The sequence below is a fragment of the Melospiza melodia genome, chromosome 6 (genome assembly GCF_035770615.1).
Source record: "Melospiza melodia melodia isolate bMelMel2 chromosome 6, bMelMel2.pri, whole genome shotgun sequence".
NCBI lineage: Eukaryota > Metazoa > Chordata > Aves > Passeriformes > Passerellidae > Melospiza > Melospiza melodia.
This window is the reverse complement of record NC_086199.1, coordinates 71,667,914-71,689,928: the sequence shown is the minus strand read 5'-3', so window position 1 is coordinate 71,689,928 and position 22,015 is coordinate 71,667,914. Positions and strand designations below refer to the sequence as shown.

General features: G+C 41.7%; 1 protein-coding gene across 1 annotated transcript in view; it reads left to right on the top strand.

The window, feature by feature from the left end:
• Positions 1–22,015, top strand: part of LTK (leukocyte receptor tyrosine kinase) — a 53,662-nt gene that overhangs the window by 25,423 nt on the left and 6,224 nt on the right. The window contains exons 11-28 of the mRNA XM_063159543.1: positions 1,133–1,234; positions 2,838–3,015; positions 3,542–3,692; positions 5,778–5,909; positions 6,445–6,601; positions 7,477–7,659; positions 8,171–8,269; positions 8,767–8,919; positions 9,592–9,702; positions 10,358–10,544; positions 11,220–11,310; positions 12,551–12,615; positions 14,570–14,699; positions 15,914–16,011; positions 18,279–18,371; positions 18,972–19,073; positions 20,928–21,062; positions 21,386–21,476. Coding sequence (XP_063015613.1) covers positions 1,133–1,234; positions 2,838–3,015; positions 3,542–3,692; positions 5,778–5,909; positions 6,445–6,601; positions 7,477–7,659; positions 8,171–8,269; positions 8,767–8,919; positions 9,592–9,702; positions 10,358–10,544; positions 11,220–11,310; positions 12,551–12,615; positions 14,570–14,699; positions 15,914–16,011; positions 18,279–18,371; positions 18,972–19,073; positions 20,928–21,062; positions 21,386–21,476 — 2,258 coding nt within the window. The remainder of the gene's footprint in view (positions 1–1,132; positions 1,235–2,837; positions 3,016–3,541; positions 3,693–5,777; positions 5,910–6,444; positions 6,602–7,476; positions 7,660–8,170; positions 8,270–8,766; positions 8,920–9,591; positions 9,703–10,357; positions 10,545–11,219; positions 11,311–12,550; positions 12,616–14,569; positions 14,700–15,913; positions 16,012–18,278; positions 18,372–18,971; positions 19,074–20,927; positions 21,063–21,385; positions 21,477–22,015) is intronic.

Sequence of the window (22,015 nt, the reverse complement as noted above, 5' to 3'; positions counted from 1 at the left end):
GTTATTTGGCCTTTCTGACACAGCTAACAAGGGTGTTAATTATTGCTATTTAGAGCAGTGGTTTTGTGGCAGAGATAATTGTCCATCTGGAACTGAGTGAGTCTCTTTTCAGTAGAGCATCAGACAGCTGTTAGATTCTCACAACTGGAACAAATTGAAATATTTGTAATGTTTTTCCACTGATTAAAAATGTTCAGTATTAAATCAACTGAGAGCTCACAAAATGGAAGGAAGCCTGCCCTTTTTCTTAGAGATTTTCCAATCAAAATATTTGCATAAAAATGGGTAATTTAACTATTGAAACAGGATGCTTGCAGATTATGAGGCAAGGGTTCATTATTACTTTCCTGCTGTAAGGCAGCATTGGTGTTGAGGTGTTCTCAACATATTCAGATGGTTTGGATCAGCAATTGATTTTAAATTCCTCCTCTCTGAGAAAGGGCTGGTTTTCAAAGGCTTATCTCAGTAGTCAGAAGTGTATGGTTTTGCTCTGTGATTTTCAAAAATGTTTGTCCAAAGATTAACAGTTTGTGACAAGTGTATGTTTCTGTTACTTAACTGTGTATGTTAGTGAGGCATGTAATTTTATTTAGTTATTTATTCTCTAAGTGAGCTCTCAGAGGCTCAGAGTTGGTTGCTGAGGTGGGAGTGATCTGTTAAGCTGGGTTATTTGCCATGACACTATTCAGAACCAAAGACAAGGATTTATGTCACCGCTTTCCTTTATACCTCCAATCATTTGACTGTCCAGAATTGTCACCTGCCTGTTTGAACAGCAGAACATCAATACCTGGTATCTGTTCTCCCACACTACATTTTTCCTAAAATCTCCTATAATCACAGCTATGGGAAATTGCAGACCAAGGAGCTTTACCTGCATGGAGTAACATGGAGGGTCTGTGTTCATGTGAAGACCCACTGCCTTCAGCAGAGATAAAAGTAGCTTACCTAAGATATGGGCTCAAAAGAGTAATACAAAATTATGATTGTTCAAAACACCTTTCTACCCAAGGTAATATTTACTTATCTTAACCATACAGTTGTATTTAATTAATTCATGTAATCTTTAAATTTTCTATTGCTCTCTTCTACCATCCTCCCACCTCTTTCTCTGTTCTACAAACTATTACAGGAAAACAACTGAATCATTTTGGTGGGAAACGCCAGTACCCGCGTGAGATTAGTATCCTGGATGAACATCCTCTGAACCCCCTGGAAGAGCCCTCCCTCCCAGGTACATGATTCAGTACTGAAAACCTGTCTCTTGGCCATAAAAGGTGACTCCCTTCCTGTCCCCTGTGTGTGATCTGCCTTCCTGCAGCAGTGAAGAAACTATATATAATCCAAAGATGCCAAAGATGTGGAGTCTGTGTCAGGTAGTCCCTGTTTGGCTATAGGCAAGCAGTTTGCTGGAGCCCGGCTCACCGGCCCTGAGATGGCAGGTCCTCTTTAAAGAAAAGCAGAATCTCTTAAAGTGAAAACTGCATGAAGTTTGTATGAAGCTGCATGGCTCAGATTTGTAGTGCATGGAAAGGCAGCTTAGGAACAAAAGGCATAGACCTGTACAGAAAGTTGGGAATAGAAAGAGTGCTGAGCACTGAAGCTGAATAAAATGAGTGTAGAAAAGTGGTGTAAAGATGAAAATCCAGAGAGAAGTAAGTAAGGATGAGGAAATACACTGAAGAAAAAAATTGAATGAAAAAGTAGGAGAACAACAGAACGCGGGGGACTAATTTACTGATAGTGGTAGAGATTGCCACTCTGGAGGACAGATAAGAATTGTGTGGGTGAGAAGAGCTGTCTAAAGGAGAAGGTCAGGAAGTGAGGTTTTCTTGAGGCTGTTTTATCAACCAACAAATACCACTGTGTGACTGTCCCAGCTCCTGAAGGCTGTGTCCACCTGGAATGTGACAATCTGTACTGCTGTCTGTTCCCATTAGCTCAGGGGAGTGCTGTAATGCAGCTGAAACTCATACTGCATTGATCCATCTGCATGTTCACAGGATATTGTCTGTTGGGGATAGTTTTGCTTGCCTTTTCCTTTAAATAATATTGGAATTTTTCTTTTAAAAGTTTGTAATTTTTACCTCTATTTTAATAATTCATCTCCTTAACAGTTCTACTTTTGACCCTGGCTTTTGTGCATAAACTGTATCACGTAGTTTTTCAATATATTACTGAAAAGTTTCATTCTTAGGCCTCATCTAATTCAGTGGAGCAGATGGATTTGTTTGGGTCTTAGAAAATGGTTGCGAAATAGAAAACATCCTTATCTGCTGTGCTGTTTAGAAACAAAAGAATAATGCTTAATGAGAACCAGGATAGAAATTTCCTGGGGAAGAAGGGTCCCTACAGATGGTAGCAAGAGGCTGCTCCCTGGCAGCTTCTGCTGCCACAGGCTTCTTCTGCAAGCCTGAGAAAAATCTCTTCAAACTTTAACTGTGTTTTGTAAATGGTCACTAGCTGTAATGACAGATGTTTTCAACCCTTGTCTCTGTGTACATGGTTTAGTTCTCATTTGGAAAGTTGAGCATCTTCTTGCTTCAGACTGGCACTGAGAAGAGGAATTTGATCATATCTGTGAGACACTTGGATAAACCCTTTCTTAGAAGTTCAGTCCCTCTTCCCTTTTCATTTCCCCCCTCACACCCTATTGATAAAGTTTATCTTCAGCCCATGACTTATCAAATAGTGTGTAGGAAATAAGGGGAGAGAGGAGAAAACAAACAGCAACCATAAGAAAGCAGTAGTTGTGCTATGACTAGAAGAAAGTAGGTATAATATGAGAAATACAGGCAAGCTCACATCTGAATCAACTCTTGCTATTTTGCTCACAGGGGACACAACTGTTGTTCTGTGGTGGTTCTCAACATGTGGTGCCAGTGGTCCCCATGGGCCAACTCAAGCTCAGTGTGACAGTGCCTACAAGAACAGCAACGTGTCAGTGACTGTGGAGAAGGAGGGCAGGCTCCGGGGAGTGCAAGTCTGGAGAGTGCCAGCCACAAACAGATACAGGTGAGCATCAGTGTGTGCTGGGGGACAGCCACCCCAACTGCTTTTTGTTTGTGGATTTCCAACAAGCACAACTGTGGGACCACCTGTACTGAGTAGGTGGAGGGGACAGTGAAGAAACAGGAGCGGTAGATATAAGGATAAATATCTGAGCTACTGTGAAGCATGGAAGGGTGAGCAGAGATGTAGAAGAGATCAGAAGAGGAGTAGAGGAGTGAGAGTGGGCATGCAGCCAAGGAGTGCTGCCATAATCTCAGTCCTGTAGCCTTAGACTTCTGGCTGTACCAGCTCATGCTATTTGTTCCTGCAGTCTCTGTTTCCAGTACTCAGGTGAGGGTTGGTCTGTCCTCTTGTGCAGCCTACCTGCATGGGACTCAGACAAAGAATAGTCACAAGCTGCTACAGCAGGGGAGCCTGCTCTGGAGAAATTTCTGCTTGGAAGTGAAGGCTGGGAGACGTTGCAGATGGATTTATTTTGGGGATGAGAATTGTGAGAGCTGTTTCTTCATTTATTTACTTTGTCTTGCAGGATTTCTGCCTATGGAGCAGCCGGGGGGAAGGGAGCCAAAAACCACAATAAGCGGTCCCATGGTGTCTTCATCTCAGCCACCTTCCACCTGGAGAAAGATGAGCTGCTGTACATCTTAGTGGGGCAGCAGGGGGAGGATGCCTGCCCTGGGGTGAGGGCCATGAAGCACATGTGGGCAGAGACCTTGCAGATTCTGTGGGTGGCTTGGGGTTTGGTGATAAAAGATAGAAATCCCAGAATCCAGGCAGGAGACAGGAAAGACTCAATAAAAGAAGTTAGAAAGAATCTCAAAACAGATATAAAGAACACTGAAAAGAAAAACAATCCCAAAATGCACAAACAAATATGAAGCCCACAAAAACTTTGCTTTAAGCTCCTGGTGTTTGAAATAAGTTCTTCATCAGCTCTCTTGTGCTTATTTTAAAAAGGAAGCTCATAGGCAAGAGATGTGCTCCATCTCTTGTTTTTCCACAGTCCAGGGTTTTTGCTGTCTGCCAGGATTTTCAGAAAATTTACTGTTACTTATGGAATCATCCAGCAGTGTTGTGGCTGCACTGTGTTACATACTCTCTAGGCTTAGAGACTAAAGCCTGAGTCCAATGCCTACCAAAACCAGTGAGAATCTTCCTACTAACTCCAGAGGCCCCTGAATTAGGTTTTTGTGATGATAAAAAAACACTCAAGGGAAATGGAAATTGGTGACATGAACACTTATTTGTGTGTCCTCAAAACACTATACCAAATGATCTGAAAGTCCTTCGGTCACTTAGGCTCAAAAACGATCTCTTTTCAGCATCAATTTTGATACTGCCTTGTTCCAGAGGTGTTGTTAACCTCTGCCCAGGAACAAAGCTGTTTTTTCCTCACAGACTGGTGTGTTTGGGGATGCATATACTATTCCTGTTACTATTTACTTTCCCAAAGGAGATGGTATCTTACCCAGATGCTCCAATAGACTCCAAACCCACCCTTTCTTCACTTTATATAATAAAAGAATCATATCTATTTAAATAAAAGATACATTTGTGTATCTGCAGTTCCCTTTTCAGTGCACTCTCTAGTCTTAGGTCATAATCTGAAAAGCTGTCCATTAATCTCTTGCATTTCATCATTTGTTCTCCAAATTGCAAGTCACAACACAGCACTATCTCCCTTTGGCAGGTGCTACTGGAAAAAGTTGCAGTTAATTTTTCCCACTTCCAAAGCCCAACTTTCTTTGGCTTTGAAAATTGTGATGAATCTCTATATTGGGTGACTTATGTTTGTTTTTCTTTCTCTGGAGAAGTTCTGCAGCTCCAAACCTTGATTCTCTCTCCTCAGATTTACCCCAGTTGCTTTCCCCTGGTCTTTATCTCATTGCCATAATTTGTTCTCCTATTTAAATTAAGCAGACAAATTGCTTCACCAACTAAGAAAGGCGATGCACCATTCCTAACAGAATCAAGAAAGAGTTCTCCCTCTGTCAATTTTCAGTCAATCTCAGTCTCAGTCTTGGGATGAGATGCAATGGGCAGAAAATTGAACGTGTTCCACCTGAATGTGATGAAGAGCTTCTTTGCTGTGAGGGTGACTGAGAACTGGAACAGGCTTCCCGGAGGGATTATAGAGTCTTCTTGTCTGGAGATGGTCAAAAACCATCTGGACACAATCCTGAGTTACATGCCCCAGAGAAGTCTGCTTGAGCAGGGAGGTTGGGCTGACTAGATGACCTCCAGTGGTCACTTCCAGCCTTCCATTCTGTGATTCGACATGAATGAGAGGACACAGGCAGTAAGACTGGTGCAGGAATAGGAATCTGGTTCTCCAAATTACTTTTCTAAGATATATCAATAGATTATTCCCAACTATGTGTGGGTCACCTTTGCTTTATTCATTTATCTCCCTGAGAAATAAACGGTAAATGTGTAAGAAAGTTCTTAGAATTAATCCAGAAGCCAAAATATCTAAATGTTTTGGTTATAAGAAGTCCAAAATATTCAAAATATTAATTATTCAATTAATGTGACATTAACAATGAGTTATTACATTTTTGCAAATCAGAAGTTACAGACAGATCTACCCCTCAGCTGTCAGTCCAAGAAGAAAAGGTCACTTTCTACAAAGATAATCTACATACTGGTTTGTCTATGTCTAATATGCATGACAGGTATTATCACATAATTATACTGAAATACACAGACAAGTCTCAAGAGCTGGACTTTGCTGATATCTGATTCCATTTCTTGTCTCCTTTCAGGGCAATCCTGAAACTCAGAAGATCTGCTTAGGGGAGTCATCTCTCATTGAAGAAGATTACAAAAGAAAAAGGGACCTGAAGGAATGGGCTGGAGGAGGCGGGGGTGGAGGAGGAGCAACCTACATCTTTAGAGTAAGTATTTCCTCTTTGCATCCTGCCTGAGCAGTGTCCAGCAGAGCTACTAGCTCTCACTGTCAGCCATGGCATATGATAAACAGTTCTTTTAAAAAAGATTATGAAAAATGATTCTTTCTCTTCTGCCTTTCTCTCCCTCTCCTCTTTCTGTCTCTCTATGGGTTTTGTCTTTTTAGTTGTTGATCTCTTTTTATATACTTGTTTGTATTTATCACCTTCATTAAGCTAGCTGAACTGGTTCCTCAGTCCTTAACAGCTCAGATGTGGGAATTACACCAGGATCCCACTTCCATACTGGCAGCAGTCTTTAAAAAATATGTCACAAAACCTTGACATTCAGTTAAACAGTTACTTTTGTACTCAGGAACATGATGTGAAATATTTTTGTAATGATTCTATGAGACAAGCAGTAGCATTACCCTGGCCTTATGCCAGTCTTCTTTGGGATGCTTTCATCATCTTTGATAAGTTTTATGAGTTGGCATATCAAGGAATGTGAAGTTTTTCTGATATTTGATGGGGGGTTTTCCAGCAGAAGGATGGCATTTTCGAACCTTTGCTCATCGCAGCAGGAGGAGGAGGAAAAGCCTACCTGAAGGCTCAGGACAACTCCCTGGATGATGTACCCCTGGAGCAATTTGAGAACAGCACTGCAGTACCTGGAGTCAGTGGGAGGACTGGGGCAGCAGGTGAGACACTAAAGCCACACCAGGTCTGAGTCAGGTGGCTGAATACGCCCATTGACCTGTAAGCATGAAGTGAAGGGCTTCTTTTTCAGTCTTTTGGTATTTTTCTGTGGCAGTAGTTTTTAGAAATATGCTGCTAGTCTGTAAGGGATATCTTCTTATATGTTGTGTCACCAGATAAAAAGAGAATGCACAGGACAGCTGATGAGTGCTCCAGTAGAAGCCATTCCATAGAAGAGAGGAAGACGCCTCTCTTCTATGAACTGAATTGGGGAAAAAGACGTTTGAGGGACGGAGCCTGCTCCTTCACACTGTAACAATGGCCTTTGAAGAGAAGACATTTTCCCCTTACTCCCCTTAAACCCTAACAACAAAATTATATTATGAGAATTATACCAGAAATGGAACCTTATTTATAATTTTGGAATGGCTGTGCCTAGAATCCATTCCTAAGAGATAAAAAAAATCTGGTGGTTGTCCATCTCCTGCTGTAGTAGGCTTACAGAGAGGCCAGTAAAGTGAGATATAGCAATCCAATTTATTTTTATTTCCCTGATAAACTCAGCATATTACATGGCTGACTGCCCTAACCAGTTATCCTGAAGGGGAGTGGTAGGCTCCTTATTTTCTTAACACCACAAGAAATTGATGCTGAGGCGTCAGTTTATTCTGCACAGGCTGTGCATTAGATTTCCTGTTTGTTATTGCCCATGACAGCAAGGAGCTTGTCTGTATATTCTTTTAAACTTAAAGAAAAGTTTACCTTGAACTAGGCACTTAAGAAATTAATATGGACTCATCTCCCTCTCTCTGCAAAGCATCTCTCCTCGTGCTGCTCTTACCTGTTCTTGTTTTCTTTTCTCACTCTCACACTGAAGGTGGAGGTGGTGGCTGGCAAGATGAGAGTCTGCTTCCTCAGGCTGGGAAGTCCCTTCTGGAAGGTGGAGAAGGAGGTCAAGCTTGTCCCCAAGCCCTAGCCAAGCTCCAGTGGACCACCTCTGGTGGTTTTGGTGGAGGAGGAGGAGCTTGTACTTCTGGGGGAGGAGGCGGAGGGTACAGAGGTAAGCCTGCTGGGGTAATAGTCATGGTGATTAATTTTGTGCCCTTCAGAGCCCCTGCAGGTCTCTTAGTGCAGAGGTGCATGACTGCAGGAGGTGAGGCACAGATACTTCAAGTTGAATGGTATGAAACCCACCCTCTCTCCACCATCTCTCCATAACTGGAGAAATCAAGGATAAAAGTGTTCTATGTGATTTAATATTTGGAAGGTGTGATGAATCACCCCTTCACCCATTTCCAAGTTACCCATGGAAAATATATTCCATTTCTATTTTCTGTTCAGAACAAATACATTTTTACCTTGCTGAACTGAGAAACCTGCATTAGATGAAGTCACTTCACTAACATTGATACTGGCTGGGTCAAGTGAGGGTTTGACATTATACATCCAATATCACAGGAAGGTTGCAGAGTGACCCCAGGTGATAATGGGAATGAATGCAACCTTTCAGAGACATCATATTTTTTGCAACATGCAGCACTGATCAGCTAGCCATACTCTTCTCTCCCCAGGGGGACATGCCTCTGATAGTGATGATATCACAGCTGGTGGGCAGGATGGCATCTCTTTTGTGAACCCCATAGGAGAGATCTTCTTGCATCCCTTGGCAGGTACAATATGGTTCTTACTCTCATTTCTTTTCTTCCTCCTTTTTCCTTCTTCCTCTGTATTTCCTCTTTCATCCTCCTTCTTCTCCTGTCTTTGTTTTTCTGTTCATTTCATTGAAGTTTATTTCATGCTGCAGGTCAGATCTTTAGCTGTGGTCATTTCTTTAAGTATTTTCATAGTGCTCTGGGACCTTTTTTCTGTCAATCTCTAAGCCAGGAGAGATACCAGATTCAACCACGCATCCTCAGTCCCCGACTTTTTCAGGTCAATTCACTTCAAGGCCTCTCTGTTTGCTCAAGGGACCAAATATCTTCTTCCCTACTGATCCCCATCAGGCTTCTGACATGTCCACACTGTGTTGGACTATCTGCTCTCCTGCAGAGAAGGAGAGAAGTTGTAGGTACCTGCTGGGTTTTGTTCTGTTGGCTTTTTTACCTTACTGGAACAAGATAGGAAAAACTGAACTAAGCCCACCTGTTGTGTCTGATTCCTTGTTCAGCCATGGAGAGTCATGGTGAGGTGGAGGTTCAGATCTATCTTAACTGCAGCCACTGCCACTCAGACAACTGCAAGAGGGACCCTGACACCAACCTGCCAGTGTGCCAGTGTGAGATGGGGGCTGTGCTGGCCAACGACAATGTCACCTGCACCGGTAAGTTAGGAAGTTTTAGCCTCACTGGTTCATATCTCTATTCTTTATATCATATCTCCTTCTGGCTTTTTTGATGTTCAGTTCCTGGGTTAGAGCTAGTGGATCCAGTGGACAAGGTGGTGTGAGAAATGTCAGTCAAACATAGGACTGAAAATTCCTGCTGACCTTTGCTTACATGCTGAGCTGCATCTCTGCCACCATCTCCAACATTCACATTTGGATTAGGCGGGAGGTAAAATATCTGTAAAGAGACATGGTGTGAATTTCCTGAATGGGCTCAGTCTATCAGATATTTAAGCATAAATACCTCTCCAGGATAACGTACCACCTACTGCTGAGTTATTTAAGACACAAATTGCTTCCTTCCACAGCAGTTTCCCACTGTGCCTGTCAGCTGATGCCTTGTACTCACAGTTATTTCCTTTCACAGTCTCTTGGAGCTCCAAAAAATCAAGACTGTAGACATTTTCAACTTATGAGTAGTGATGTTACCCATTTATAGAAAACTGAAGAATGGATAAGAAATATGTGGTTTATCAGTTTGTGTTCTATCTTCACAATGATTTAAAAATGATTTAAGTACTTTTTCAACCTTCAGGATTATAGAGGGATTTGCTGTAATTTTTATAAAATGCTCTGACCACGATCTCTGTACTGTTTTCATTCTTCCAGTGCCCCAGGGTCCTATACCAGAGGGACAGCTGTCTCTCCCCCTCCTCTTAGCTGTGGTGTCTGTGATTGTGGTGCTTGGAATGATCCTCACCTGTGGCAGCCTGTCCATCAGTAAGATACACTTACTTCTAATCACCCTTTAACCTGGCTTTTCCCAGCTAAATTAGACAAAAGGAGACCACCTGGCCACGTGCCACTGCTTTCAGTACTTGGAGCCAAAGTGTTGTGGTCTCCCAAGGGGATTGGAAGAACAGGGAAAAAGAAGTGATAGGAAACATCACCGCCCACAGTTAGACACAAGCATAGTCCCAAAGGGCAAGGACTGCTCTTCCCCACTAATTGCCACAGAACAATAGAGCTAGGGAAGCCTTCTTAGCAGGTGTTTCTGTAGCAGCCACTGCAACACTAGATGAAATCACAATCTGTAATTAAATATATAATGCATTCAAGGAGATGGTTTGCTTTTTTGGATTTGATGTCAGAAAGATGTCTTGTGGAGCACTCTTCCTCGGCCAATGCACAAAGCAGCATAGGAAACCTAAGTTGTTCCCAGGTGATTAGGTGTTTGCAGGAATAACACTTTTTACATATCCATTACTAAAGCACTGAAGACTGTGAAGAAGAGCATGATACAGCAAGCCAGAGACATTTCTGGACCATTTATAATTTTTGGATAGGCGTCATTCTGTTCAGTGTGGCCAGCATTATCTCTTCTGTCCATTTGTAGATCTTGTTTATGCATTTTTATTCATCTCTCCACCCGCAGTTTATCACCTGAAGAAGCAGCAGCTGGAGGGATCCAGAGCACGACTGCAGAGCCCGGAGTATAAACTGAGCAAAATCCGCACATCTGTCATCATGACCGACTACAACCCCAACTACTGCTTTGCGGGGAAAGCCGCCACTCTGAGCGAGCTGAAGGAGATCCCACGGAAAAACATCTCTCTGCTTCGGTGAGAAAACAAGGCCCACCTCTCTTGCTGACTGCAAAGCACTCAGTCCAAGTCAGCCAAAATACAACAGATGTGATACTAGCGATGTTCTTTAAGATAATTTGATTCCATGAAGTTCTCAAGCAGAAGTGTAAGATTGTGAGTCTCCTGTTCCATGTTCCCACACATAGGTATTTCACCTCTACTGTGATTGTGGTTTTATTGCACTTGCCTCCTGGCAGCAGCTCCCTTTCAAATCTATAGCAGTATGTCTATTTCAGCATTTCCAACCACAAGGAAATTTCCTGTCACAAAGAGATACACGCTAAGTTGCTCTTCATAGTCCAGATGATACTGATCAAAGTTATATAAGCTTTAGAAGGAACAATTTGATCATTCTTATGTCTTATACAATCTCCTGAAGACATCAGTCTGCAGCCACCTTATTCCATTGCTCTCCATTTTTCTTGTCTTTCTTTTGCCACAGTTGGTGATAGATCCTAGGATTGAGCAGGCCTATTTTTTGTTCAGAACCATCAAGGTTCCAACCTCCCTTTTTTAATGATAGCGACAGAAAATATTGATAAGCCATTTTCAGAAGTTTTGAGTTGTATTGGACTGGATGAAAAGAAGAGCTTGGCCAGCTCTTGGATCCAAGGACACATAACATCTGTTACCCCTCTTCTTTTCTTGCAGGGCACTAGGACATGGTGCATTTGGTGAGGTTTATGAGGGAACTGTGGTAGGCATTGCAGGGGACCCCAACCCTCTACAAGTGGCTATCAAGGTCAGTACCCACAAATTTCTTCTACAGCAATAATTACCCATAAGAGCCATGTTATCCCTATTCCAGCTGGAAATGCATGTGTATCACATGTATAATGACATATGCATATGTGTGATGCAGGCTTGGACACACTGCTGCATCCAGACATTATCAGCTTTGATGAGTGCTTTCTCACAGGTTTTTCCACACGATGTATTTAAAAATCTGTGTTGTTTCTCAATTACTTCCCTTTATATTGAGAGTAGTGCTTTTCTACTGTATGTGAAATTTTCAGGTAGTTTTTTGATATTGCACAGTGTTAAGGATGCTGTTGTGAATACATATTGTGATTTCACAATAATTTCTCTGTCATTAATGGCAAGAGACAATAGGCTGGTTTTCTCAGAAATGACTGCTGTTGCATCAGGATTTGTCAATTACTCAGCCCTGAAGTTAACGATGCTCATATTCTGCTTCTGTTATTTTATAAGCCTGTGACTCAGAGAAACAAATCTACTTCTATGAGTTCAGCTCAAGTACATAGCCTTCATTAATTAAAGACAGTTCTACTATTATTCATCCTGACTTTCATGTCATGAACTTCCCTGTGTCACTGTACAAATGTGGGTGAAAACCCAGGACACTAGTAAGCAGTTGGAACTGCCCAACCCAGTTTCACTATTCAGACTGGAAGAAGCACCAGAGCACAGTGGTAAGCAGAAGGAGATCAGCGTGTCATTCATTTGTGGTAATCCAGTTCATCTGTATCAGCAGAAGATGTCCAAATCTGCTGGCAGGAGAGAAAGCTACAGGGGCATGTGACACAAGAATTTAAATCAAGTGGCTGTGTGTGTCATATGGCATGCAAGCATGTGCTGCAATGTGGACACAAAGAAAAGGGAGGATAAATAACAGCTTGTCATTTAAAAAACCTTCCTAGGTCTGTATGTCCCCATCTGATATTTTTCTTGATGTGTACCTGAAGATATTTTTGCTCCAGAATTGTGCATAGAGTTCAATTCACACACACAAAAAGTTTTCGAGTAGGTCATTGTTTCCTATCCTGACTTTAACTAGCAAATGGGTCACATGCAGTGCAATAAACTCAGCACTGAAAGGATGAGCCCCTGCTCTTAGGTGCCTGAGGTGATTTATATGTTACATGCTCATTCTTTTATTTTGTTTTTTTTCCCCTTTTATCTCTGGTGGTCACACAAATGTTCTCAATTTTTTGGTGGAATGGCTCTCACTGCCTCAACAGACCCTGCCAGAAGTCTGCTCTGAGCAGGATGAGATGGATTTCCTGATGGAAGCATTGATTATCAGGTATAGTTTAAGGGGCTTTTTTACTGATAGTGGGCAGGGGGGGAAAGAGTAATGTAGGTAATCATAGAATCCTTTATTCCCTTGCCTGTGTTCAGAAAATAAATTCAGTCTTATTTTTCACCAGATGGCATTTTAGTAGCATATAAGGTACTACTTGTTTATCTCAAACAAGATAACTGAGGTTCTTTTGTTGCCTGTTTCTGGTGCTTTAATGCCAGTAGGCAACTTGGCTGCACACAGCAGAGGGATGGAGAAGAGAATCAGAAGGGCAAGAAAGCTCATGGATGAGATAAAAACAGTTTAATAGGTAAAGCAAAATCTGTGTGAGCAAGCCAAGCAGCGCTGAAGAATTCCTTCCCTATTTCCCGTGAGCAGGCAGGACTCCATCATGCACAGCAGCTACTTGGGAAGACAAATGCCAAGCTCTGACTGACCCTTTCCCCTCCTCCTCCTTGCCTCAGCTTTTATAGCTGAGCATGACACCATACCGTATGGGATGTCCCTCAGGTCAGTTGGAGCCAGCTGTCCTGGCTGTGTCCTCTCACAAGCTCTTGTCCTCACAGCCTTCTCACTGTGGGGGAGTTGTGTGTGTGGGGAAAACCTTAATGCTGTGTAAGCACTGCTCAGCAGCAGCTAAAATATCAATCTGTTATCAGCACTGTTTTGATCACAAATACAAAATGTAGCACCATATGAGCTACTGTGAGGAAAATTAACTCTATCCCACCCAAAAATCATTACAATTTAACAAAAACTTTGGTTGATTGGTTCTGCTGATCCTGTTCAAAGGAGTAAGAAAGTGCAACATTTTTGTACAAACATATTCTGCATTTGATTTGATGTATTTGCAAGCTTGACAGAACCTTTATAAGGTCCTGTGTGCATGACCCTCTGACAGTGAAATATAAGATCTCTAAAATCTTCTTGGAAAATATAACAGATAGCCATTCCTCTTATCACCTGTACTTTAGGTATTCCAACCTTAGAATTTACTTCATTAACAGAAATCCATAATCTGAAAACAATAGTAGGATCATGGATGACTTTAAAATAGTAGCATAGTCAAGGTTAATTGTAAGTACTTGGAATTTATAGATTTTGAATTTGTGCAATGTGAAGTTCCTCTTCTCATTGTCTGGCCCAGCTTATAATTAGATGCTGGTTTTCTGCTATTAAAGCATGAATCTCATGACATAGTGCCACTCCCCACAGTCTGAAAGAAATGTGGTAGCTGAACAGGAGGTAACACTGATGTATGTTTTTTTAAAGAGCAATTTTAATCAATTTAGGAGTGCCTTGATTCACTTAGTAGCACGACTCTTTCTCTTCCCCAACTTCCTTTCTATTTTTAGTTCCTTTATTATCCAGGTAATCATTTTCTAAGGGAAGATGCTGCTGTCTAATGACTGAGTCTTACTGTGCTTTGTGACAAGCTCAGCTTCCTTTTATAAAAAGCAGAATCACAAAAGCAGCTGCTGCAGTAGGTATTAGCTGAGTCCCTCTGGCAGACTAAACACTGAGTCCCTAGTCCCAAACTAGACAGCACTATGTCTAAAATAACCAACACTGAATTTAAATTCTTTCTAGCCAGGACTTTGTATCACAAATGCCAATGAAATTTGCGTGCTTAACTTTCTTATCCCTCTCGTGTCACTCACTCTCATCTTTCAGTGTGTTCATTAAATTCTTTCTTCACAGACAGAAGACTCTGCTTTGCTTTTAGCTTTTTATACCTTCTGTTGAAGACTTTTCATGGGCAAAGCCAGGCATAACCCTGTTCTTGGGGCTGTCATAACCAGAGAGGCATTTTGATATGGCTGAAGATTTTTTGTAACCGCATCAGGATTTGCTTCAGTCCAAATTGTCAAATATCAAGTCAGAATGAGAATGGATGGATGTTGGCCAGGTACTAATGCTGTGTTTCTCTTCCATGTGCTGTGACCTTGGCTTCCAGTAAGTTCAATCACCAAAATATTGTGCAGTGCATCGGTGTCAGCCTACAGACACTGCCTCGCTTCATTCTGCTGGAGCTCATGGCAGGAGGAGACATGAAGAGCTTCCTTCGGCAGAACCGACCCAGGATGGTGAGAGAGCTTCCATGTGAGGCTGTGGTTGATTTTAGTATGACTGCTTTTACATTTTTATCAACTGGATAAAGGCACTGAAGCCAAGCTAGGCTGTGTGTGTGTCCCAGCTCCCACAGACTTCTGGATACTTGTGTTGGTTTGCTTGATGCAAGCAGGTGTCAGTGAGACAAAAACCAAGCAGGGCAAGAAACTCCAATAATTGAGGAGGTAAAATCCTGTCCTGCCATTGTAGACTTCACTGACAATTAGACTATAAATAATTGGTCTTCTTTTTTTCAATACCTGCTTTGTTTTCCATGTACTGTGATGGCACGTGAGGAGCTGAAGTTATAATCAGAATTCATAGCACTAAGTCCTCAGCAGGTGTGCGTCGGCACCATATGGAGAAATACAAATTTATACCAGTTGAAGAGCTGAGCCTAATTTATTTGATATATCTCAGACTTTGATTAGCAGTGTAGTAATTTATCTTCACCCTTCCTGAGAGCAATAAAGAAGTTCCTAAAGAAAAAATGACAAAAATTTCCCTATGGAGAATGATGTAAAGGGGGTGAAAATAAGCAGGGCTCCTGAAAAAAGTTTTCTTTATTGTTCTTAGGGAAGTGTAGATGGTGAAGGGTTAGTACCAGTCCTGGAGTCCTGTAGTAAAGCATTCCTTTTTTGCATACTGCTCCTGAGGGTAATCACTGTTCTTCTACCAGGTACAGATAAGCTGATGAATGCTGATGTTGGTGTAAAGATGTGCACTTGTGCATTTTTACTCTCTCTTGTTCATGCACTAATTTCTGTTGATAATTTATTAACTCACTCTTTAAAAGTGGGTGCTTTTATATTCTCTTCTGTCTCACCTTTTAAACCTGCTTGTCTATTGACTTCACACAACACAGCAGGGAGTAGTTCTCTCCCAGCCCCTTTAACTGGCTATTCACACCAGGCCATAAGTCTCTTGCCAGATTGCACTCATGTATGGTGCTCAAGAGAGGCGAAATCTCCGGAAAGTTTTTGGGATTAAACAAGAGTTTACTCATTTTCTAATTCTTTGCTTTGACCTACTTTATGTTCCTCTTTGCTCCTGACTCATTTAACCCTTCCCCCATCCTGTATGTATATCTCTCCCTTTCCCTTCTTCTGTCCTTCTCTGATTATACCCTGCCTGAATGACATTCTTCTACTTCACTCTCCTCCCCTTACCATTTCGTGTCCTTTTCCAGAATCAGCCATCCACACTAACAATGCAGGACCTGCTGAATATAGCCAGGGATATTGCCTGTGGCTGTAAATATCTGGAAGAGAATCATTTCATACACAGGTGAGGAGAAACAGTCTCTTCTGATCTGTCTCAAGGTGCATCAGGCTCATACACTTTCTATTGGCAGTGGATTAGACAGGACTAATCTCCACAGGGGAGACAGATTATTTCCTCTGCCACTGCAGGCTTGTGCTTAGATGACCAAGTGGATCTCCCTGGGTTTTTTTAGGAGTTAGGCTCTGCACTGCTCTTTGCAGTCCTGAAGGGAGGGCAGTGGTCTGTTCCAAGGGAGAGGGCTTAAGTACTAGTTTTTGAGTGTCTGCAACGTAGAGACGGTTGAAATTAGCCCTGTAGTCCACTAGATGGTAGTGTCAGTGTTGGCTGAGAAGACAATAAACTATTTCTTTCCTTTATCGTCTCCCTATCTTGACTTAAATGCTTTCCCTATCCCACCAGCACAGGACAGTCCATAATATTTGAGGCAAAGGCTAGAGAAGGGTAGAGCAAGGATGACAGGAGATAAAAACACATCTCAGGCTTTCTTCCCAGCTCAGTGTCTGACCTGCTTGCATGGTTTTAGTAAGCCCATATTTGTTTCTTCAAATTCCTTTTTCCTCATTTGTTGGGCAAAAAACGTTGATATAGCATGCTTCAAATAAGACAAAATTATTATAGAAGGGATAAAGGTTATAGTTACCCTTTTAAAAATTCTGGTTGGGTATTGAAATCCTTCATTTTTTATTTAGAATTATTTCAGCTCATAATGTTCCTAGGCATAGTGGGCAACTGGCTTCCTTACTGTGAATTGCATGCTGTGTTCAGTGCTTGTGTGTAAAGGAGAGGAGAGCCCTTGCACACCAGAGGGTCACAGAGGCTCTAATCAAACCAAGGTGCAGCCTGGAGATGTGCAGGCAGGCAATTGGGCTCACCCACATGTGCAGCACATGTGGGGCTAAGAAACACTGGGCAGGGGCTGGAGAAATCCAGGGAAACAATGGCAAGCAGACATTGGAGCAAAAAGCCAGGAGGTTGAGATATGGAAATATGTTATAGGGCTTTATGATTAGAACATCTGAAACAGATTTCTACTGTTTATATTGCAACAATAAGGAAGTTCTTGTGGAAAAGGGTTAGAGATTTCTGTTGTTAAAAAAGAGCAGTAAGAATGTGCGAAAGGTTGTGGCTCTTAGATCTCTTGGATCAGTATTCTAATTGGAAACCTCTGAGTTAATCACTACAGCATTCTATTTTAAAATCCTTACTGTAATAGTAGCAGCAGTGTGTGACTTTAAAAAAACAAACCTCTGAGTCAATCTTTGCGCTGTTAGATCTCTAATATAAGCAACCTGGGAATGGCTTCATTTTGTCTTAGCCAACAATCCCATAAATCTGAACACAAGGAATTTCCCTCAGGTTTTGTATTAGTATTTGTTAGTGATGTCAGCATTGCTTAGAGTGGGTTGGGAAATGAAGAAGGCTTTCATTACAGATATTAGGAATCCTAGGGGTAGTGTAGTGGGGTTGTAGAGAGGCTTCTACAGGGCAGGAATTGTCATCTAGGAGTCACAGATGATAGTAGAAGAGAAAGTTGAACCTGACTTCCAAATCCTCAGAGATTTTTCAAGGCTGGCAATGGAAATAAACATATGAGTTTTCAAGGAGCTTATTTTTCTTGGCAGTTAACAGGACCCCCACAGTGCTATGATTCTAATTACCTTCTTTTCAGAATGCATATTTAAAATGAACAGTAATATTTTAGCCTTGGCCATGAAGGAATCACTTCCATTTCTCACAAGCTAAACTTGCACCCAGCTAACAGCTGCTTCCATGTGGAGCTTTGACTGATTCCATGGGAGATATCCAGAAGTAACAAAGCAACAGATTACCAAATCTGGTTCTACATAACTTTTCAAGCAGTTTGCTAAGACTGTCTAATAGCATCACATCTTTAACTGATGAGGATGCTGCTGAGATGTCACTCTTTAAAAAAAATAGAGCAAGAAAGAAATCTGTCATAATGTGGTTGAAGCAAAAGAGGTTAGGTCTGTTCCTCTTCTGATACAGACACTGTTTTCTGCCTTAGTGAAAAAGGTGTGAATGGGGAAAGCTTGGCAGATGCTGGGTAGAAGATATAATTCAAATACAGTTTAAGAATTGTGGTTAACAAAACTGATAATGTAACTGGAATTCTTTCATATTTTAACAGGGCTCTTCACATTTGTTTAAAGATTACTCAAGTAAGATTTGCAGGACTGGGTCTAATACTTTTTTTATTCCTTGAACTACTTAAGAATTTAGAATTATAATTAATTTTAATTTTTTTTCAGAGATATAGCTGCAAGGAATTGCCTTTTGACCTGTACTGGAGCAGGACGAATAGCCAAAATTGGTGACTTTGGAATGGCCAGGGATATTTACAGGTAAGTTAAGGGCAATTTCAGTTCTGTGAGTAACTCAGTAATCTGTATAATTTTGACAGGTTTGAATTGTTTCATGATATGTGAAGCAGTGGATTCATCCATTAGAGGTCTGATTTTGATGAGCAGCTAACTAACTTGTGTTAACAGACTGTAAATTAACAGATCTACCCTTATGAACCAATCCACTTCAACTGTGGTCCCAGGAAACTACAAACACTTGTGGACACTAAACCAAGCATAGGAAAATTTATTAGGCATTTGATCATAAACAATCTTAAATTAAAATTAAAAACCCCCAGCAACCATACTTATCACTTCATGATGTCAAGAAGACTTGCTGCACCAGCACCCTGCGCAAAGCATTGGCAAGTTTGATGCCTTCAGCTGTGCACAAGAACATCCTCTGTTTCCATCTCAGTTGCAAAGAGGATATAAAATCCTGCTTAAATGCACTGTTGTGTTGATGACTTTTCCTTTTTCTCACTTGGCCCCCGCTGTTACTTGCAATCCCCAGCTGCTGTTACTGTGGTGATAAGATCTTTTCTGTATCGAAGCCCGTTCAGGCTGTGTGACATTCTCTGTGTGTTTCATCTTTCCCAGAGCAAGTTACTACCGCAAGGGAGGAAGAGCCATGCTTCCTGTCAAGTGGATGCCACCAGAAGCTTTTCTGGAGGGCATTTTCACCTCCAAGACTGATACCTGGTAATAAATGTCTTCTAATCACTTCTGCTACTCACTGAAAAGTATCAAGAAATGTACTGCTCAAGGAACAAAAGTGTGCTCAGCAGTAACCCCAAAGTCAGAATTTGCCAGAAAAAGATGAGAAGTCTTCCCATTGCATTCAGTCGAAGTATGGCTAAAGAATCCAGAATAAGAATTTAAATGTTGAATGCAAATAGAGGTCATAAAAATTTGCTGTTCATGAAAGTAGGATATTACAAAAAGCCAATCAAGAAGTAAAAGGAAAAAGCAGATTAGATTCTCAGGAAGTCTCAGTTAAAAATCCAGATAAATATCATCAAATGCTTCCGTCAGCCTTCAGAAACTTCCAGTTTCCATCAGTGACAGGGTCTTCTTATATCTCTTGTAAATTACTCTCTCTGTACCACCCAGGATTACTTTTTTGTATATTTTTTCTTGTTGCCTATAAAATGACAGCAGGTTTAATCAGAAGTCCTTGCTGGTTGCTGAGGAAACAATATTTATATACTGATTTCTCATGCGACTTGATCTTTCTTTAAAATAAGCACCCCCTCAACAGTAGCACATTCATGCACAGGTGCTGGGGTATGGAAGCTTTCCAGTTGCTTAAGAACACTTCTTCCTCTGTACAGCAGATCCTTCAACATGCTGTACTGAGGCATTCCCTCAGATGCCACACTGACCCAGTTTCCTGAAGTTGTTAGCGATGCCGGAAGACAAGGATTGCTTATCAGCGCCTAGTTGTGAGCAGCCAGCACTAAATATTTTGAAGGAAAGTGCTACAGTTCCTGTAATAGGCTATTATAAGTAACATATACTGGAAATTTGACCTTTGTAGCAAAAAGTGACTGAAAATTCTGACCTTACCGAAGTCCTGGCAGAACTCTCTTGACTTCAATGAGGCTAAGTCATACATAATTCCTAGTGACACTGGCTATCTGACCTGCGGATGTAAAAAATGCACAGCCATATCAGAAATGCTGCTGCCTTTCAGTTTCACTGGATGTCTCTCCCTTGATTTTATACTTGAGCATCTTGTTCTGAAACAGTGATTTAGGAAACATTTGAAGGTCCCTGTCTGACCATCTAGGAGCCATTCTAGAAGTCACATTTGCATCTCTTGAGCTGAGTAGAGGCTCCTTCACAGCTACAGCCCCCACACTCACAGTCAGACCAGGTTTCCTTACCAGCTCAGCCCCAGGTTTCCCATAGCAGGGCCCCAGAGGTCCCAGAGGATACTTAAAATAATTTAATCAAGACGCAGTAACAAAAGAACGACTTGAGCTCCTTCCTCTGAGGAGGGGCCCCCCCCAAAGAAAGGAAGCCCTGGGCTTTTATACCCTCACTCACTCTCTAAATGTGCCAAAGTCTGGAGTCATTGGCTCCTGCTGCTCTCTGAGTGTCCGGTCACCTGGCAATGCCACAGGTCCTCGCCTCTTGTTTTGCATAGGGTAGGTGCCAGGTCACAGCCTCCTGCCTTGGGCTTCTACCACCCAGAGCTCAACCTGCAGGCAAATTACCAGCACCAAATGTATTCCTCAATACAAAAATCTCCAGTTTTTCCAACTAAGGCAAGAAATATCCATGCCAGATCTAACAGTTCTTTTTAGTTAGACCATAGAAGTTTATTTGAAACCTCTGCAAAACTTGTTTTGGAGCTTGAGCAAAGGTTTTGATTGATTGGGGTGTCTTCTTATGTAAACATTGACTCATTATCACACTAATTGCATATTACTGTAATTGGATTGCAGCTTTGAAAGGTCATTGCTGTGGTGCTGCCTACATAGCTACAAGCTAGGTTTTGTGGAGCATAGATGAAATCTGACTGGTATTTTTGGCTGGTTTCTGATACAGGTCCTTTGGAGTGCTGCTTTGGGAGATTTTCTCTCTAGGCTACATGCCCTACCCTTGCAAAACCAATCAGGAAGTGCTGGAATTTGTCACCAGTGGAGGAAGAATGGATCCACCAAAAAACTGTCCGGGGCCAGTGTAAGTATTTCCTTACTCTCACAAGCCAAGGTGTAGTACATGTCAAAAATGTGGACAAAGACACCTCTACTCAGAGAATAGTGATTGCCCTCTGTGTTAGGTGGGTATTGGTAAATATGTCTTGAGCTACTGCCTCTTGTATACAGGTTAGAGCAATACAGGATTTGCTTTAAATAGCAGCTCCCCAGTCAGGCAGGATCCAGGGATATAGAAATGATAGATCCACTTTTGCACTTCTCCTTTGAGCCATGTACCAAGCCTTGGACCCTTGACCACTTTACTCTGAATAATCTTGATTAATCTTTTTTTTTTTTAACTTTAAGGTACCGGATCATGACACAATGCTGGCAACACAGTCCAGAGTATCGGCCAAACTTCTCAACCATCCTGGAAAGGATCAAGTATTGCACCCAGGTACTGGTCTTTGGTATCCAGGTGGATGATAATCCTTTGAATGTCAGCTATTCAAAGACATTAGCTTTAGACCCTAAGGCAAGTGAAAGGTCCTCGCAGACTGACATAATTACATTACATAATTACAACGTGGTGCTGTTGGCTCTTTTCCAGTGTTCATCTTCACTCTGGCATCTTCCACCCAGCCACAATGAGCATATACTGTGCAAATGGATGCTTTTAGCTCTCAGCTTGTTCAATTGCAAAACATCCTTCATTTTATGATGGAAAGGTATTTAGATCTCTCTCAAGGTCCATATTCTGACCTTGCCTAATATTGCTCAAAAGCCACAGCTGAATAGTTATGGAGTGGAGAGGGGGAATGAAACGGCACAGTGAGTTCACTATCCAGTAACATTTAACAGCTCCAGGTCTGGATCCAACCTCTCAAAAGAGAAATTTTATACTACAGCTTAGTCACTTATTTAAATGAAGCACAGTCTCTTCTCAAAGGAGACATGCAAGTCTCAACAGCATGTGATGTCCAGATGGAACATAGC